This window comes from Amphiura filiformis, chromosome 15 (assembly GCF_039555335.1).
Source record: "Amphiura filiformis chromosome 15, Afil_fr2py, whole genome shotgun sequence".
NCBI lineage: Eukaryota > Metazoa > Echinodermata > Ophiuroidea > Amphilepidida > Amphiuridae > Amphiura > Amphiura filiformis.
This window is the reverse complement of record NC_092642.1, coordinates 63482592-63503795: the sequence shown is the minus strand read 5'-3', so window position 1 is coordinate 63503795 and position 21204 is coordinate 63482592. Positions and strand designations below refer to the sequence as shown.

General features: G+C 36.2%; 1 protein-coding gene across 1 annotated transcript in view; it reads right to left on the bottom strand.

Moving 5' to 3' along the window:
• LOC140171941 (photoreceptor-specific nuclear receptor-like) overlaps positions 1 to 4757 on the bottom strand; it is a 40021-nt gene extending 35264 nt beyond the window's left edge. The window contains 1 exon segment of the mRNA XM_072195285.1: positions 4328 to 4757. Within this exon segment, the coding sequence (XP_072051386.1) occupies positions 4328 to 4439 (112 nt within the window). The 5' untranslated portion in view covers positions 4440 to 4757.
• Between the last annotated feature and the right edge of the window lie 16447 nt (positions 4758 to 21204).

Sequence of the window (21204 nt, the reverse complement as noted above, 5' to 3'; positions counted from 1 at the left end):
GTAGCTACTTTGATGTTTATATTATGCACCCTTTTCAGATTATATTTTCAGGAAAGAGTTATTGGTCTATTGGTTTATCATTTTATTTATCTATAAAGACAAATTGAGCGTCCCTCGCAATTAAACAATTTACGATTAAAAAAAAAAAGATACAGCTAATAGCTGGCGTCCGTTTATTCATATTATATCACATGATATCGTTCAAGGCTTTTAAACTATTTCTTTACAAAGATACTCTACAAAATGGGAGGTTCACTGTACTTGAACTTGTTTGTTTGTTTGTTTGTTTGTTTGTTTGTTTGTTTGTTTGTTTGTTTGTTTGATTGATTGATTTATTATTAAATAATGGCTGATGATGATGGTATATAATCTTGCACATCCCTTAATATGCCTTTAGTAAATGAAATTAGTTTACAGCTTATTTCTCCAATTCTTAGTGATATTGGACTAGTATTATTGTTTTTCTTCACTCCCAGAAAAAATGGTGTAGAACACACAAGAGAAAAGGTTCTTCAAAATTGAAATAACCCTAAAATGGTTCTTCCTGGTCAATCCAGAGCCTTTTTCATGTCTAAAATGGTTCTTTCCAGTCATTGCCGAACCTTTTCGGTTCTTTGTAGAACCATTTAGTTCTTGCACAAAGGACAGCTCAAAAAAGTGTTTAGATTTTAATTGGAATCTTTATTGAAAGTATAATTTTTATTTTTATTTAAATGAATATTTTTAATATACTACAATCGGATAGCAACGTTTGCATGGTATTTTTGTGGGACCTGAAAGCACATCAGATATATTGAATTTCAATTCTGAATACGAGGAATGTCCTTCTGATATCAAATAATTTTGATTCTTTGAACATTCGTGATATAGGCCTGATACAAATTTTATGGCAAATTAAAAAAAATCATATGATATACTTATATCATTAGATTTATACAATTTACTTCGAGGACTGCTAAATTTCACAAATTTAACAAGGATTGTTAAATGAATTTTTTAAATCATTTACCATAATACGTATGTGTATTATATCGTGAATTTCAAAAATTCAAAATTAATTGATATCAGAAGGACATTACTCGTTTTTAAAATGCAATTCGATATGTCTGATGTACTCTCAGTTCCCACAAAAAACGTGAAAATGTCGCTATCCGAACCCTTCAATGATAATTCTCAGGAATAACCCAGTTGCATCACCTATATAACAAAAATAATGCTACAATTATCGGTTCCATAAAAAGTTTGAAAATCAGCGTAACAAACTATTCCCTTTTTCACCCCATCGTGTGATGTATAAGAAGTAATTTATGACATATCGCTATCAAGATGGCCGTCGTTCTATCGCATATGTTGATCTAAATTGTTTAAAATAAATGACAAATTAATAATGGAGAGGGTGTAATTAAACGGTTCATATCGCCCTGCAGTCATTTTATCACCGTACCGTACACATTGTATTGTGGAACTTGAAGCTTGAAGTGTGACGCATGAGTGACTTAAAAATGGACTCAATAAAATCTACACAAAGTTTAGGATCCCGAATCATTCTTGCGCACGTGTGATGACAGTTAGCACTATTTGGAAGATCTTTAATTTGATGGTTCATTTGGAGCTAGTTTAATTCAAATCTTAAATAACTTCGTAAAATTAAAAATGTTGATAATTATTACTGATTATTTAAACAAATTTGGAACAATTGTGATATTGGCAAACAACGGGTTAAATAACACGTCAACAGATACATGTAACACGCTGCTTATAACAAAGGGAGTCATAAGTGGACCCGTTGCCGTTAACTAAATGTGATCCATTCATAAAGTGAATGCCTTTTTGTTGATACTAAAACAGCATTATAAATTCCGGAACAAGGCATTGAATGTCGGAGTCAATGTGGCCGTGGAGAGGCTATTGTTCAAATGTTTTCATTCTTTCGACTTGTTGGTGTTTTGTCTTCTGATGTTTCTTGTGGATATATATATTAATTAATAAACAGCGTGTATGTAATTAGTCGAGAGCTGTCTTTTCATTGTTTTGACAATTTTGTTTAAACAATGACATTTTGAAACTTATTTCTCTTATTATCCTCAGTAGATTTTACATACAGTATTGTGTTATGCGTGATAAAACATCTCTCACTTTCTTTTCTAATTTTTCAAATAATTAGATACTCATCCGCTGTTTGAGCAATTTCGTGGTTTTTTTTTATCATTATAAACTCATGTCGTGTGTCTAAAAGCTCTCAGATCGTTTACAATCCTGATTCTCATACGAAGATACCGCAGTCTGCTACAGACAATCACAAAAATACTTCTACACACACAAAATTTGAATAAAAGTTTTTGATAAAATCAGAAGATAAAACGTCGAGCACATTAATGGCTTATTCAACCGTGCTGTCTACCAAAGATATAGCAAAGCAGGCCCCATTAGTTAACGTTATACCCTAATTAATAGGGCCAGGCGTCATGCATGCTATCTACTGGAGATAGCAAATACTGGCTTCCTGTCATATATTTTGGTGAAAAGGAGTTAGTGCTAAAAACTTTATTTCCTCATTTATTCTACATTGGTAGCACTGTCAATTAAAAGAGGTTCTTTCCGTCACATGTACTTTTTCAAAACACACGTGCTCGTTCAATGATCTTCTAACACCTGACGCAGTTTAAAGGGGCCAAATGGGGAAATGCTCCCCTGTAAGACATACCCCCCTCCCATCTTTGCCTATATTGGATGCTGGTCGCCGTCATAGTTTATCCATCTTTGACCATTTCCAACCAATATTGCCCCCTGAAAGTCGTCTTGCCCCACCCCTTGGCTTTGCCCACCTCTGAAAAAACTATAGCTACGTCTGATTTTGCAGCTATCTTTTCATTCTTCGATCAGCTTATAACTAGTCGGCTTGGCACGCGTGGCAGGCATAACTGTATCCCTATACTGCAGTTATTGCACTCATATATCAGGCATCTAATTAATCACACCATATAGTTGAGGCTAATTGGAATTGGTGGATTACGGATCTTATTATAGAAAACCTGAGAAATTTGTTGAGAGATAACGAAAAATGCCGCACTTTATTTCATCATTTAGCTGGGAAAATTAGCCCTGAGGAGGTACGGATTATTGAGCCTAATTCCGTGACTTGAGATTGGCATTTGCTGCATAAGTCAAGGAGTAAATAACCCTCACCAAATGGGTGACTGCAAATGACAACATCCAAATTTTCTTTTAAAATTACATTTTCATGACCATATTTGGAATCATCATGAAAAATGCATTACAATGAGTACAAACAAGCCTAGTATTGGTTCAGTGGTTCTTGAGATAGCTCCTGATACGTTGAGAAAATACCTCAAAACTTAGGACTTAAGATGTTGAAGCCTTTTGCTACCACGCACATTGATGGAAGAAACACTTTTGATTTTCTTGGATGATAATTTCCTTATATGCACATATTTTAATTGAAACTTCGACCGTTTTGATCTCTAGCTCTTTATTTTTGAATAAACGTGTTTGAAGCGCGAGGATAATTTCCAATCTTAAGGCATGACGTATGGCAAGATATCGGCAAAGATTGAATAGCGAAGTTTATAAGTTTTTCATTCCGATATATTTACATGTTTTGCTTAGAACGTAAATCTAATTGGTAAATGAGATTTGCCAGCAACTAAACACATGAACATCGTCAAGCACAGCGTTAAAAGTTATAACGCGTATAATTATAAATAAGTATATGACTTACAAAACTGATTACCATGATTATTGCCTATAATAACAAACATAACCATAATGCTATAGTGTGATTTCATATGACCAAATTCAAAGCAAAAACAGTTCTACGTTACCTCTAAGGTCAAAGTAAAACACATCTACGCTGAAATTGATACAGTCCGCTTTACGAAACTTACACATATATCACATTAACGTTTACACCTTACGCGCCGCATTGTACAATAATAACTTATAGAAGATACAAGCGTTCAATGATTAAAAATTGTTGATAAAATAATTCTGTAATAGTGAAGGAAAATAAAAGTGAAGACTAAAATTGTCACATAACTATCCAATTCAACTCCACAGTACATTATATACTTAAACTTGACTTGCTCGAATGTTGCTATCTTCAGAAGATAGCAAACACGTGTTATTCTTATAAAGGTCACCACTGTTTTGCAGGTTAAGAATGCTTGCAAATATTAAAATTTAAAACTAAAGCGCTAAAGCCATGATATTTTAATAGAAAGTTTAAAAATATAACAGGTTACAGTTAAGAAAAAAATAATGTATTAATGATTGAGCACAGTTGTTCAAAATACATCGCATAATTTACCTGGTTCTGATGAGATGTCCGGTGGTGGTCCTATCCGTGTGTGCATGTTTAAAGCCATGCTAACGGGAGGTATAGTAGGAATAGGAGTAAGCACACTTTGAAGTGATTCCATGCTTTTAAAGTTAATAATATTCCTTGAATATGCTGAACACTCAAGTGATAATACGTAGTCAAGTGTCAGAAGTCTGCTGCCGTAATGGAGCAATCTCCGTGCTGCGGTAAATAAGCTGAAGCTGCTGGATTGCTTCACCAAGATACGAGCGCTCTAATGGCCGTGCTATCCGCAAGTGACGATAATTCGTAAATCCGGCTGATAATGTTGTTTGTTTTCCAGCCGAACGATCCTTACTGGTAACTGGTATCTTAGCTAGTGGTGGTATAATATCATCAGGCAAGCAAGTGGCCATCTATAGGCAGCTCACTGCTACTGTCAATTTATAATTGGCAAGTGACTTCGGCAGCTAGCAGACGACATTACGATCGACAGCCGTGATTGGTCAATGTTTGGCGCGCTACACACTTACATCGGTAAAACTTTTGATTGGTCGACGTTTGATTAATATAATAAAGAGTTGTCGATAATGCTGTTAATAAAATGTTGGAGGGATGAACGTATAGTTAGCGGAATTCTGCAGGGAATCCGTAGGTAAACGAAGAGAAATGTTATGAAGGACTGAATTAGCTACAGTGTACCGTAAAATGGGGTAACTTTGTGCCACTTTTCATAGTTTTTAAACCACTGCTTCCAAACAAAACCAATTATATTTCTAATTAACTCTTTTTTATGACATTAGGGTTCACTTCTACACCTTGAAGTTGAAAAAGATTTTTCAATAATTTTGTAAGGGTGCCCTAGGGGTTAAAAATAGCCTGCCCAAAGTTACCCCGCATTTGGGGCAACTTTTGTCAGAGCATTACATTCCATGAAGAAGAAAAAATCAAAAAAATTGATCTTCGCTGTAAATGAGCAAGTTGTTGTTTTTTGTGACATTTGACCCTTGTAAAATTGATCAAGCTACATCCTTGCTCACATCCTTGCTCAAAAAAATGCTCATTTTTGGTCAAAAATCAATTTTTTAAAGTAAATTTCGAAGAAATTGGACATGAGCGACTATTATTTCTTCCAAATATAGGCCTATTTCTTAACAAATTGACACCAAATATGACTAAAAACAATATTGCTGTACGGAAATATGACCATTTCAAACAATATATTTGACCGACCAAAGTTACCCCGCTGACCGAAGTTACCCCATTTTACGGTATTTTCTGAACAAAAAAGCGTGCAGGCTGTTTGTTATTTTTTGACTCTCATTCGTTCTTGTTTGATGAAATTCCTCCACTATTTTTCAGCATCATATTATTTATGTTAAACAACTTCTACCCGTCCTCCTCTCCCTGTTCATCCTTACCATCATCATCATTGTCGTCGCCGTTGCCCTTTGCTCATCATTGTTATCATAATCATCATAATTAGCATCATCATCATTTACAACACCATTATCAGTCAGGGGAGAAGGGCCCAGAAAATTTTCAGGGATAAAATGTGTAAAGGTGTCCTTAAACTGACTAAAGGTCCGTTCATACTACCACCGCAATTGCGATGCGTTGCTTTGCGATGCCGATATATCGATTATTTTTTGCCGCAACTCAACGCAACTCGTCGCAATTCCAAGTTAAAATGTATTTAACTTTATTGCGATATCGCAATGCAGTAGTTTGTAGTACGATGTAGTGCGACAACGCACCGCATCGCAAAGCAACGCATCGCAAATGCGGTGGTAGTATGAACGGACCTTAAAAATGGGACAAAAAACTGACAAATGGGGACGATAAATCCTGGCTACGCTACTGTTATCATCATCATCATCATCATCATCATCATCATCATCATCATCATCATCATCATCATCATCATCATCGTCATCATCGTCGTCGTCGTCGTCGTCGTCATCGTCATCTCCATCACCATCATCATTTGAAAGCTTTATAGCAAAGCAGGACCTTTGACCTACATGTACGCTTCTGAATTTCAATCTAATTAGAAACTTCCAAACACTTAGAAAGTAACTCAATGTGCATGCTGTATCACGTATGATGTATACCGTATTAAGCAATAAATCACGTAACTCAACATGAATGCTGTCTACCGTAGATAGCAATAAATCACGTGACTCAACATGAATGCTGTCTACCGTAGATAGCAATAAATCACGTAAACTCAACGTGTATGCTGTCTACCGTAGATAGCAGCAAATCACGTAACTCAACGTGTATGCTATCTACCGTAGATAGCAACAAATCACGTAACTCAACGTGTATGCTGTCTACCGTAGATAGCAATAAATCACGTAACTCAACGTGTATGCTGTCTACCGTAGATAGCAGCAAATCACGTAACTCAACGTGCATGCTGTCTACCGTAGATAGCAACAAATCACGTAACTCAACGTGTATGCTGTCTACCGTAGATAGCAACAAATCACGTAACTCAACGTGTATGCTGTCTACCGTAGATAGCAATAAATCACGTAACTCAACGTGCGTGCTGTCTACCGTAGATAGCAACAAATCACGTGACTCAACGTGTATGCTGTCTACCGTAGATAGCAACAAATCACGTAACTCAACGTGTATGCTGTCTACCGTAGATAGCAACAAATCACGTAACTCAACGTGCATGCTGTCTACCGTAGATAGCAATAAATCACGTAACTCAACGTGTATGCTGTCTACCGTAGATAGCAACAAATCACGTGACTCAACGTGTATGCTGTCTACCGTAGATAGCAATAAATCACGTAACTCAACGTGTATGCTGTCTACCGTAGATAGCAACAAATCACGTAACTCAACGTGCATGCTGTCTACCGTAGATAGCAATAAATCACGTAACTCAACGTGTGTGCTGTCTACCGTAGATAGCAATAAATCACGTAACCCAACGTGCATGCTGTCTACCGTAGATAGCAATAAATCACGTAACTCAACGTGTGTGCTGTCTACCGTAGATAGCAACAAATCACGTAACTCAACATGAATGCTGTATACCGTAGATAGCAATAAATCACGTAACTCAATGTGCATGCTGTCTACCGTAGATAGCAATAAATCATGTAACTCAACATGAATGCTGTCTACCGTAGATAGCAATAAATCACGTAATTCAACGTGCATGCTGTCTACCGTAGATAGCAATAAATCACGTAACTCAAAGTGCGTGCTGTCTACCGTAGATAGCAACAAATCACGTGACTCAACGGGCATGCTGTCTCCGTAGATAGCAATAAATCACGTAACTCAACGTGCATGCTGTCTACCGTAGATAGCAATAAATCACTAACTCTATACGTGTCTACCGTAGATAGCAATAAATCAAGTAACCCAACGTGTGTGCTGTCTACCGTAGATAGCAATAAATCACGTAACTCAACGTGTGCTGTCTACCGTAGATAGCAACAAATCACGTAACTCAACGTACATGCTGTCTACCGTAGATAGCAATAAATCACGTAACTCGACGTGTGTGCTGTCTACCGTAGATAGCAATAAATCACGTAACTCGACGTGGTGCTGTCTACCGTATAGATAGCAATAAATCACGTAACTCGACGTGTATGCTGTCTACCGTAGATAACAACAAATCACGTAACTCAACGTACATCTGTATCGTATACCATAATAGGCCTATTATACAGGCTGTGTCAAAATGATTGGTACGGTACCCATCAATTTTGATGTTCACTAAAAAGCCTGCCTCTATATCAAATGTAACATAAGATATACTCTTGAAATGTCCAGAATGTATATAGTTCATGACTTGTGACCAATTGATCTACAAACTTATTTGGATCCTATTAAATTTTGATGTGTAAGACTCATCCAGTATCAATAAAAACTGATAGTTTCCAATATTATTATTTGACATAGCCTGTAGTCGTAGCACAAGCTGACAATTATTTATCGAGTTGCCTCTAAAAAAGATTCTGCCTGCTAGGCGACTATCTAGCTTAATAAGGATGCTACTTTTTTTTGTCAAATAACATTTGTCAACTTATTTCAATGTCCCTAAACCTGGTAAAGACAAAATAATTACGATACTTTCTTTTGCAGAAGTAAGTATCATACTGTTTACCCCCGAGCACTACCTGCCGATTTATTGCCTCTGATTGGTCAATTACATGATATTTACACTTTAATCACCAATCAGAACAGGCGGCGAGTGGCATGATAGAGCCGGCAACTTTTGAAACCGCCCGGCCGTATGGCATTTTCCATATACTCGGTTAGTTTTGTGGAGTTCATTATCGAACCCCAACGGTTTTAGCTTGTATTTATATTATTTATTAACATAGACCTATTTGTTTGTGATATTTCAAGCGTTTTAAAATTTCAAAATAATCCCATTCAATTACACGGTTGACGATGAAAATTTACTGAATTTAGAGAATGCACGGCGACCACCACCTGAATCAGAATGGAGCTTCGCAAATAATTCACCCACATTTTTGTGTGTGGTGAAATTATTCTAACAATGTTGCTGATTGGGCCAACTGATAATCAATGATAATGAAAACTTCCTTTTGGCCAATCGGCAGGTAGTTTATGGCAAAAAGGCAGTGACAATGTTTGAATCTCTTTTACATGCTACAACCTTCTTCCACGTGAGTCAGAAATAGCTAAGTTACCCTCAACCATGGTAAAAGGCAGTAAATTGTCAGTGATATAAATAGAAGATACACGCTTATAAAACTCAGTTCACTCTTTGAGCTGCACATTTTAAAAGGCAGGCTTTTATATTATTTGTGTTGATGCTGGGCTGTTCCAGTTGATATCATACACCCCACGACATGACTAACACTAACAGGGAATGATAATTTCAATTGGAGTTTACCCGAATGGTTGACTCCATTTGAAATCTACACCACCTGTGTGGGAGATTAAGGCCATACCTGGGGGGGGGCATGGAATTCAACTAGAATAGCTCTTTTTACCGCCGGTAAATAAAGTTTATTGTCAGTAGATATCTTTGTAATTCAGTTTGCAAAGTTGATGCAACAAAAATCACCAATGAAAAATCAAATTAACTGCAAACTTTAACGCTCATTAAAATTAATATATATTGAATCATAACATTTGACCGTAATTATCGAACTGACAAACCGCGCATTAAACATGTTATTTAAACAATAATTCATGCATCATCGAAATATTAAAACACAGCAACCTTGACGCGTGTAAAGTCATGTTATAATAACGATTCGATTTATGCTTTTTACAGTTTCCCAGATGAAGAAATCGCTTTGACAAGGTCAAGGTTTAGGAGTTTTTATTTCCTCTACCTTTATAGGACAACATAACAACTACTTAGTGCCAGAAGTGGGTAAGTGCAATAGCTGCCATGTGTATAGATGAGTACAATATACTGTGTGTACATTGCAAAATGTTTACAGGGAAGCTATTGTACTTACCCACTTCTGGCACTAAGCAGTCGATAACAAGTAGGCCTACAGTGTTTCCAACTCTGTTGCATAACCTCCCAATTTAGGCTACTTTTATCAATTTGGACGGAATGATGCGTTACGTGCTAGAAATAGGTTTCAACATAAAAAGTCACACGTTTCGAGAAATTTTCTCAAAACATCACGAGCCATCTCAAGAACCACTGAATCAATATTAGGCCTGTTTGTACTCATTTTAATTCATTTTTGAAGTTAATTCCAAATATGGTCATGAAAATGTACAATTCTGAAAGGGTTGATTAGAGGAGCCTCCCAACGAACACATGAAGTTTTACAGAAAACGTTTACATGTCGGGTTATTTGAAGAATGTATTTTGAAAACTTACTGCAAAACATATAACATGATGTAATTTAAGTGTTAACAAATGTTGCCAAACATATTTTACAGTAACGTTTGCCATTTGATAAGATTTTAAATATTGTGTTGTAGGATTTGTCGTATAAAACGTTTTCAAGATCTTTATATAAACCGACATTTAAATGTTGTCAACACGTTTTGACCAAAACCAAAACACTTTTATGCTGAAGCTGTCTTTAATTTCGCGCGATAAAAATGACTTTACTTCCGTTACACCGATATTTTACACGAATTGAAGTGTGTTTTAACAATTTATGGGGTTTGAATCACGAAAGATGAAAAATAATTTCCTAAAGGAAACGAATTGTTTTTGTAAAGTTAATTATCTATATAAATAAATTATTTTTCAATCAAGTCAGAAAGAGAATGGTTACTTGTCGTAAGTGTATCTTATACGATCGCTAAATCTTTGTTAAAGTTGTGAACTATAAAAAGCTTTTAGCCCGTGTTTTTATATAAAACAGAAACAGCGTCAGCCATATTTGGCCTTTTATTTATCCAACTGCACATACAAAAATCGCCAGAAGATGGGCGTCAAAAATTGACAAAAGTTAGATTTAATATTATTAAACGTTGGTCACTTTAAAATAGTATTATGAATAGGTCAAGTTATTGTATGTGACATTGATAATTTGACAACAAGCCCGCTTATTTACTCAGACCATATTAGACTTATGCCTTTAGCTCCTAAGGGATAAATTGAAGTGACCACAAATTTGACGCTAGCTATATAAACCATTTAGCTATAGAGCAAAGACGAGAATTGGTCTATAGAAAAAATACAACTTGGCCTTCTGGTTAGCTTCGAGCAGGCAAGCGAGCAAGCGAACTCGTTGGCTGGGCATTGATGTAGGCAGGCACTCGGCGGAGGTTTCTTGTGCCTTTTTGCGGACAGCAGTGTCAAGAATCATGAAGCATGGTACACAGCTTTGATTGGGTGGCGTGAAATTGAACGGACGGTAAGCACGCTACTTCAGGCATTGCAGTTAAACTGCAAAAAGGTGAATTGGCTAAAATGATACGTTACAAAGTATCCAGATTTACACAAAGGGGGCTAACAGCTAAGATTTATACTGAAGGACGAAATATTCCTCCACTTCTATGTCACTCATCATAATATGACTTTACTTGTTTTCGTTATTACAAGCTTTTACTGAACTGGTATCAAATTACATGTACAATTGTAATAATTTGACGATTCGCTAACGAATCATATAAAGCTCTGGAGTGAAGCGCAGTTAATCCGAAACACAGGCAAGCAAACAAACAAACAAACATACAAACAAACCAGAATGCCCAATTTTTCTCGTTAAAATCTAGGCCATAGGCCTATCACTGAGAGATCGTCAAAAAGCACCCATGCACGAGCGTGTTAACTCCGCAAGTCACGCCGTTTAACGCCTGAAGGCGATGCTTGTCGCGCTGGACCTTTTCAACGGACTAGTCAAAGATTACAAAAATCAGCCAATATCTATTGAAACATCCTAGAATGTGTTTAACTCTGATATTGTTATAATAATTAAGGCGACATTCTTAATTGATTGGGTTGCCATTTGGTCGAATCTGTATACGGAAAATATAGGCCCCCTATGACTTACTGCTTACACCGACTTGTGTTATGCAAATTTCATACCAAAACTTCTTGATTACGACTAAGAGCCACGTCATTTTCCTTTTGTACAAAGAAAACTAAATATCCCACCCAATACAGACCTTAAGTTTAACACCTTTAACAAACGACGATTTGTTTTTTGTTGTTGTTCAAACTTTTTTTGAGATGGAAATTTACCGATGAATAAACACGATTTATCGTAATCGGTTTGACTTTGTGTATCTTAAAAACTCTTAAATGGTTTACATTATTACCGGTTTCTATAATTGACGGTTACGAATCTTCATCGATTTGTAAATCGACACCCAGTGGAAGCATTTTACATAGTAACCAGTAGACATTGCATGTCACGTTGGCTTAGTTCACCCACCGTCTATGCACAGCGCTAAATGCATCAAGCGTTCACCAATCGTCTATAATTGGTCACCCGTCCTGGCGTACTATGCATCAACGTATGCAGCTTAGCCTTTGCTCTCGCGGCTATGCCGGAAGCACCTCTCCAATCATGGGCAAGTCTTTCCTTTGCAAAAGCGAGCATAGCAATCTGCAAGAAAGAAGGGGAAAATATGTCCTTTGCTCACTCATATTAACGTCAACATATTTAATATGTTTTCTTTTAAAAGGTAATAGTTTCAGAAAATTGTCGTCATCGCTCACTCACGCTCTACAGTCATCTATTTACACCTGGCAGCTATTGCAGATTGAGCCTTCTTTCACACAAATAGTAATTCTGTAGTATCACCGTAGAAGTTGAAGATACTCCTTCAATGGTATATAGTACCATATATAGTTATTTGTTTCATATCATACTGAAACAAACAATTTGGTCGAAATTTGTATGTGTAATAAACAAACACCACAATTATACGTCGGAAAATTAGCCAACATCTCGCTACTTCCCAACAAATAGCATACATGTTAAGTTACGTTGTTGCTATCTACGGTAGACAGCATACACGTTGAGTTACGTGATTTGTTGCTATCTACGGTAGATAGCATACACGTTGAGTTACGTGATTTATTGCTATCTACGGTAGACAGCATGTACGTTGAGTTACATGATTTGTTGCTATCACGGTAGACATTATACGTCGGAAAATTAGCCAACATCTCGCTACTTCCCAACAAATAGCATACATGTTAAGTTAAGTTGTTGCTATCTACGGTAGACAGCATACACGTTGAGTTACGTGATTTGTTGCTATCTACGGTAGATAGCATACACGTTGAGTTACGTGATTTATTGCTATCTACGGTAGACATCATGTACGTTGAGTTACATGATTTATTGCTATCTACGGTAGACAGCATACACGGTGAGTTCAATTTGTTGCTATCTACGGTAGACAGCATACACGGTGAGTTCAATTTGTTGCTATCTACGGTAGACATCATGCACGTTGAGTTAAGTGATTTGTTGCTATCTACGGTAGATAGCATACACGTTGAGTTACGTGATTTGTTGCTATCTACGGTAGACAGCATGTACGTTGAGTTACGTGATTTGCTGCTATCTACGGTAGACAGCATGCATGTTGAGTTAAGTGATTTGTTGCTATCTACGGTAGACAGCATGTACGTTGAGGTACGTGATTTGTTGCTATCTACGGTAGACAGCATGCATGTTGAGTTAAGTGATTTATTGCTATCTACGGTAGACAGCATGCACATTGAGTTACGTGATTTGCTGCTATTTACGGTAGACAGCATGCATGTTGAGTTAAGTGATTTGTTGCTATCTACGGTAGACAGCATACACGTTGAGTTACGTGATTTGTTGCTATCTACGGTAGATAGCATACACGTTGAGTTACGTGATTTATTGCTATCTACGGTAAACATCATGTACGTTGAGTTACATGATTTGTTGCTATATCACGGTAGACAGCATACACGTTGAGTTAAGTGATTTGTTGCTGTCTATGGTAGACAGCATACACGTTGAGTTACGTGATTTGTTGCTATCTACGGTAGACAGCATGTACGTTGAGTTACGTGATTTGCTGCTATCTACGGTAGACAGCATACACGGTGAGTTCAATTTGTTGCTATCTACGGTAGACATCATGCACGTTGAGTTAAGTGATTTGTTGCTATCTACGGTAGACATCATGCACGTTGAGTTAAGTGATTTATTGCTATCTACGGTAGACAGCATACACGTTGAGTTACGTGATTTGTTGCTATCTACGGTAGACAGCATGTACGTTGAGTTACGTGATTTGCTGCTATCTACGGTAGACAGCATGCATGTTGAGTTAAGTTATTTGTTGCTATCTACGGTAGACAGCATGTACGTTGAGGTACGTGATTTGTTGCTATCTACGGTAGACAGCATGCATGTTGAGTTCAGTGATTTATTGCTATCTACGGTAGACAGCGTGCACATTGAGTTACGTGCTTTGTTGCTATCTACGGTAGACAGCATGAACGTTGAGTTACGTGATTTGTTGCTATCTACGGTAGACAGCATGCACGTTGAGTTAGGTGATTTGTTGCTATCTACGGTAGACAGCATGCACGTTGAGTTAGGTGATTTGTTGCTATCTACGGTAGACAGCATACACGTTGAGTTAATGATTTGTTGCTATCTACAGTAGACAGCATGCACGTTGAGTTACGTGATTTGTTGCTATCTACGGTAGATAACATACACGTTGAGTTACGTGATTTATTGCTATCTACGGTAGACAGCATACACGTTGAGTTACGTGATTTGTTGCTATCTACGGTAGACAGCATACACGTTGAGTTTACGTGATTTATTGCTATCTACGGTAGACAGCATGCACGTTGAGTTAAGTGATTTGTTGCTATCTACGGTAGACAGCATGCACGTTGAGTTAATGATTTGTTGCTATCTACAGTAGACAGCATACACGTTGAGTTAAGTGATTTGTTGCTATCTACGGTAGACAGCATGCACGTTGAGTTAAGTGATTTGTTGCTATCTACGGTAGACAGCATGTAGTTGGGTAAGTTGAGCCACTTTTTACATTTCCTTTCACTACGCTCAAATAAATAAAGCAGGACCCAAATGCAGTGTTAAAAATGAAACATATGTATGTTTCCTTGGTTATGATACCACAAAATTTTAATCAAATGTTTGCACTTTCTCACAGTGAGACGCCAAAATTTATTTGCAAATTGGCTCAACTTACCCCAACGGTGGGGTAAATTGATCCAGTCGTGGGGGTAAGTTGAGCCACCATAGAAATGCACAGTTATATGCCATAGCTGTGAAATCCAATTTTGCCTTTTTTCTAAATTGTTGTTTTCATGTATTTATTTCGAAAAATAGTTTGATATAGAAGTAGTTTGATCTAAATATTGCATACAAGTAATTTCTGACAAGATTTTACTTTGAATAAAGGAATTGGGGAAATTTCAGCAGGTTTTTCCTATGTTCAACTTACCCCATGGCCTATGGCTCAACTTACCCCATGTGACCCTTTTTGTCAACAACCAAGCCTCCCGCCTGACTAACACTTGTTACAGTTGTAAATAGTTTTCTAAAATAGTGTTCATATACCACATCCTCAATACCCAGAATGCTATCATTAAAGCCATTTTCTTTCTGGGTGAAACATGAAAAAAAAAAGTGGTTTTTTTCAAAAGATCAACAAAAGTGCGAAAAATGAACTTTCTAATGCCACCTTCTTACCATATGTGCAAGTGATTCCATATTACACTTGAGAAGTCTCTATTATGTCATATACAAATAAGTGGAACTGCAAAGTAAGATAAGTTTTAATTTTTTTTTCTAGAGGGGTGGATCAACTTACCCCTGGCTCAACTTACCCTACTCTCCCCCTACGTTGAGTTACGTGATTTGCTGCTATCTACGGTAGACAGCATGCATGTTGAGTTAAGTGATTTGTTGCTATCTACGGTAGACAGCATGTAGGCCCTACGTTGAGTTACGTGATTTGTTGCTATCTACGGTAGACAGCATGCACGTTGAGTTAAGTGATTTGTTGCTATCTACGGTAGACAGCATGCACGTTGAGTTACGTGATTTGTTGCTATCACGGTAGACAGCATACACGTTGAGTTAAGTGATTTGTTGCTATCTACGGTAGACAGCATACACGTTGAGTCATGTGATTTGTTGCTATCTACGGTAGACAGCATGCACGTTGAGTTACGTGATTTGTTGCTATCTACGGTAGACAGCATACACGTTGAGTCATGTGATTTGTTGCTATCTACGGTAGACAGCATGCACGTTGAGTTAAGTGATTTGTTGCTATCTACGGTAGACAGCATACACGTTGAGTCATGTGATTTGTTGCTATCTACGGTAGACAGCATGCACGTTGAGTTACGTGATTTGTTGCTATCTACGATAGACAGCATGCTCTAATCATTGACTTAAGACTTCGTGATTTAATTAGTCACGTGAATTATTAATTAAATTACCACGTGAATGACTAATTGTTGACTAATCATTAATCAAATTACTAATTGAATGACTAATTATTGATTAATTCGTAATCACATATTAGTCTTTTTATCAATAATTGGTCATTCAACTATTGCTATCTACGGTAGACAGCATACACGTTGAGTCATGTGATTTATTGCTATCTACGGTAGACAGCATGTACGTTGAGTTACGTGATTTAGTGCTATTATACGGTCAACAGCATACACGTTGAGTTACGTGATTTGTTGCTATCTACAATAGACAGCATGCATGGTGTGTATCATAATCATTTAACCGATATGTCCACATCATAAATACATAATACAGATTATTATCGCGTGACATATGCGTATAATGTTCTACAAGACACATTTTATTAATCGTCGTTAAGCACTCATATGTTACATTAATGATGCGAATGTTGCTTTACTCATGTAAATGTGTAAGCACCATATATAAGTAATTCCATTTATGCGCCTTGAAATTGTAGCAATCCCTATTAATTTTGAGGTCCTTTGACATTTAAAATAAAGCCCAAAGGTCCAATTTCATAAATTAAACTCGAAAGATTTTGCCAAATCAATCACAGCTAATTTTTACGATTGAAATCGGAAATCATTTCAGTTGATTTCCGGTCCATATTTCAATTAATCCACTAAATAAATTAAAGAATCTAACGTCTAAACTTTGCCATAGGGTGAGATTCCTTCAAATTATTTTAAAGCATTTCAGAAGAGGCAAGCCGCATGAATTTACATGTTTATTTAACTCAGAAGGCGGTCGGTTACTCGAAGAAAACAAATTATTATTGCAGTTTCCATGTTATCATGTATACCGGAGATTATTCTTGTTTTTAAATTCGGAAGCAAAAAGTATCTCAGATCAGGTTCAATTCTGATAAAGAAACACCGAAATTTTCAAAAAAGTGTCACATGCTGCATTTCTGATTGATAACACTTAACGGAAATGAAGAAAAGCGTAAACGTACGCGTTATTTTTTAATATTATATTATTGGCCTTATTCAAAAATCGTAAGACCTTTGGAAATACAAAATGCGAAGTACATTGCAGGTGTTTTAGTTATGACTAAAACTGGAAAAATGTACTCTTGCCATCCCACTCACCTTTGTCAAAAGGACATTATAATCATAAGAAATGTAATTAAGCAATGATCTTACACTGATATCATGCAAGCTATCCGAATGAATGTTTTTTATTCTAGTCATGATAGTCGTATATATAATAATATAAGTTAAGGCCCTTGAAGCCTTATATATATTGTAAGTAAATTATTATTACTTGACTTATATACTTATACTCTTAACCATCATAATTATAATTCATCTCGTTACTTTACTTCCCAACATATTCGTTTACTTACATTTATATTTTACCGGTCTGGTGTTTGTTTAAATTTGTTAACCGCCAAGAGCTATTTATTCATATTAACAACAATGTTTTATTATTAATATTGTTACTTGTACTTTCAACCTGATTTTTACTCATCGCATCATCAGCACTCTTTGGCAGTTGTATATCGTAAATGATATTAAATATTTAATGTAATTGTGTTAACTATTATAACACATTATTGAAATGCTTTGCTCTTTCGATTATTTCATTGTATTGTTCCAAAGAGCAGCGACTGTTAGCTCTGACCTCATTAAAGTTTTACAGTTTTCCTCTACCAGATAACAAGTGTTTTGAATCGTCTCGGAATAAAACCACCTGCATTTACATGGAATATTATACTTGAGAGATTGTCAACTTAACTTCCGTTTAAACAAAGGTCAAAGGTCAGACAAATTATGTTCTCATACATGTTTAAACTCGAAAAGTTATGAATATTAATTGTAATTATACCAGTAAGCCCTTGCCTCAGCCTCTGGCTCAGCGTTTCTTCTACGAATGAGGGGGTTCTCTCCTTTTATCTATATCTAATTTATCCTTTAATTGCATTTTTTTTCTTCATCGTCTTGTCCTCCTCCTTCTTCTTCTTCTTCTTCTTACTCTTCTGCTTCTTCATCTTCTTCTTCTCCTTCTTCTTCGTCTTCATCATCTTCTTCATCTCTTCTTCATCTTCTTTTCTTCTTCTTCCTTTTATTCTCTTCTTCATCTTCTTTTTTTTCTTTTTCTTCTTCATCTTATTTTCTTTTTCTTCTTCATCTTTTTTTTCTTCGTCTTCTTCTTCTTTTTTCTCACTTCTTCTTTCCCTATTTTTTTCTTATTCTTAGTTTTTTTTAAATCAGGGAAAATATGACACAACATCCAATGGGGGAGTAAGACAAAATATATAAACAAAGTTAAAACCCCGACTTTTCTTTTTTCAAGGAGTTTTCAGAGCTGGTCTCCACTATATTGAGAGCAGGTCTCCTATTTTACTCCTTGCAAAAGAAAAGTTTTGTCTTTTCGAAACGTCGGTTTTTAACTTTGTTTATATATTTTGTCTTACTCCCCCATTGGCTGTTGTGTCATATTTTCCCTGTTTTTAATTGTATCCATTGCTAGTGTGACACTGTTGTATCCTTTTGGATCCATCCTTTGGTTCCCTGCTGGTCAGTTGGAACAGATTTTTCCTGATTTTATATCTTAGTTTTTTGTTGTGTTTTCCCTCTGTCCTTCTTTTTTTTTTTTTTTCAGTCTCGTTTTTCACTTCCCTTCTTTTTCCTTGCTCATTTTCTGTCTTCTTACTTCTCCGTCATTATCCTGTTTAAATTCTTCCTTTATTTCTTCTTCTTTTTTCTTAGTTTTATATTTCTTATTCTTCGGGTTTTGTTGTGTTCGTCCTCTACTTTCATTTTCTCTCATCTATTTCTTCATTTCTCTTCTTTTTCCTTGGTCTTTTTTCTTTAATTTGTCTTCCACTTCATCTTCCTATGTCCTCTGTTTTTTTCTCTTTTTTTCTCTTCTCTTCTCTTCTCTTCTCTTCTCTTCTCTTCTCTTCTCTTCTCTTCTCTTCTCTTCTCTCTCTTCTCTTCTCTTCTCTTCTCTTCTCTTCTCTTCTCTTTCTTCTCTTCTCTTCTCTCTCTTCTCTTCTCTTCTCTTCTCTTCTCTTCTCTTCTCTTCTCTTCTCTTCTCTTCTCTTTCTTCTCTTCCTTCCTTTCCTTTCATTTCATTTCATTTCATTTCATTTCATTTCATTTCATTTCATTTCATTTCATTTCATTTCATTTCATTTCATTTCATTTCATTTCATTTCATTTCATTTCATTTCATTTCATTTCATTTCATTTCATTTCATTTCATTTCATTTCTTTTATTTTATTTTATTTTTTGTATGTAGGTATCCTTTCTGCTTATCTTCCTTCTCACATTCGCCATTCCATTTTAAAATCCACTCTCCCTCTGTTGGAGATATAGAACAGAGGGAGTACGAATTCCAAATGGAATGAAAACAGCTCCATTTGAATTTCATACACCCGCCCCGCTGAGAAAGATTCTACCTGAATCTTCAGTCTTCACAGAGGGTGAGTTTCAAATAAAGTTATAGTTAATGTGAATTCCATTTGAAATTCATACTCCCCATGTGGAAGATATTTCTAACATCTTCCCCGGAGGGAGTGCGGACTTAAGTTGTATTAGCCCATTATTTCCTGTGGCCTCCCCATCTTCCGTTCTTTCTTCCCTCACACCCTTAACCTCTTCCTTCACACATCCATTCTCTCATTTCGCCTATGTTGCTGTTATCCACAACCCTCCGAGGTTAAAGGCCTCTTCAAATATTTTCCCTGTAAATAAAATGAAGCCGTATAAAATATCTCACATATACTATTTTCTCGAGCTTCATATTACGAATGTGCACAGTATATAGTTTCATTTACACGACAGAGAATCACTTTGAAATTCGTTACTTTTCCGTTGTAAAATAGACATCGAAAATGGATATCTTTTGGTGCCGATATTGGATGAAGCCAAAAAGCTGAAAGCCAAATATAGCTAGTAATTAATTGACGTCTCACTCTATTTGATATAAAAACAATAATATACCAAATATCACTCGGGGCTACATATCTGTGTGGCTATACAGTTATGGTTCGGATGCCGTCTTTGTCCCGTACACCAATGGTGTTTATAGTGCTTTGAACTTCGTACATCAATGACGCGGTTGAGAATAAAATCCGACAATTTCAACATCCGTAGTGAGATAATAGACAACCGTGGTATATATGATACTCTTCACAACGCTTTATTCTTTACCTAGTATTACTGATTTGCCGATGTGGTATATGATACCTTAAACGAGATCATGTCATTTTGTCTTCCATGTCACTTTACTCGAGGCAAATTTGTCTTAATTAAATCGTTCTTTCCCGTGAGAGATAGAAACTAGCGACAATTGATATTGAGACACCTATAATATCCCTTTCGTTTCATCTATCTTGCTATGGATGGAGAGGTCACGTTAGCACGCAGGCATGTTTTACACCACCTAGCAGTCCCTGAGTACTACCTGCTGATCTAACATTGCCTCTGATTGGTCAATTACATGATATCTTCACTTTAATCACCAATCAGAATGGAGTTTTGCAAATAATTCTCCCCAATTTGTGTGTGTGGTGAAATTATTCTAACAATGTTGCTGATTGGTCCAATTGATAATGAAAACTTCTTTTTTGGTCAATCGGCAGGTAGTTCTCATGGGGTTAAATACTACACCACCCTATCGTTTATCAGTAAGATCATTATTGACATACTTAAGGGATCCAAAATGAGCGTTTATTGCGTTTCGACAGTATTTTTGTGGGACATGAGAGCACCTCAGACCTATCGAATTGCATTCTGAATACGAAGCATGTCTTTCTGATATCAAATAATTTTCATTTTTTTAAATCACAATATAATACAAATTTTATGACAAATTATAAAAATTTGATATTTTTCAAATTTTTGATATATAGGCTAACAGTCCTCGAAGTAAATTATGTAAATCTAATGATATATTCTTAAAGTGTATGT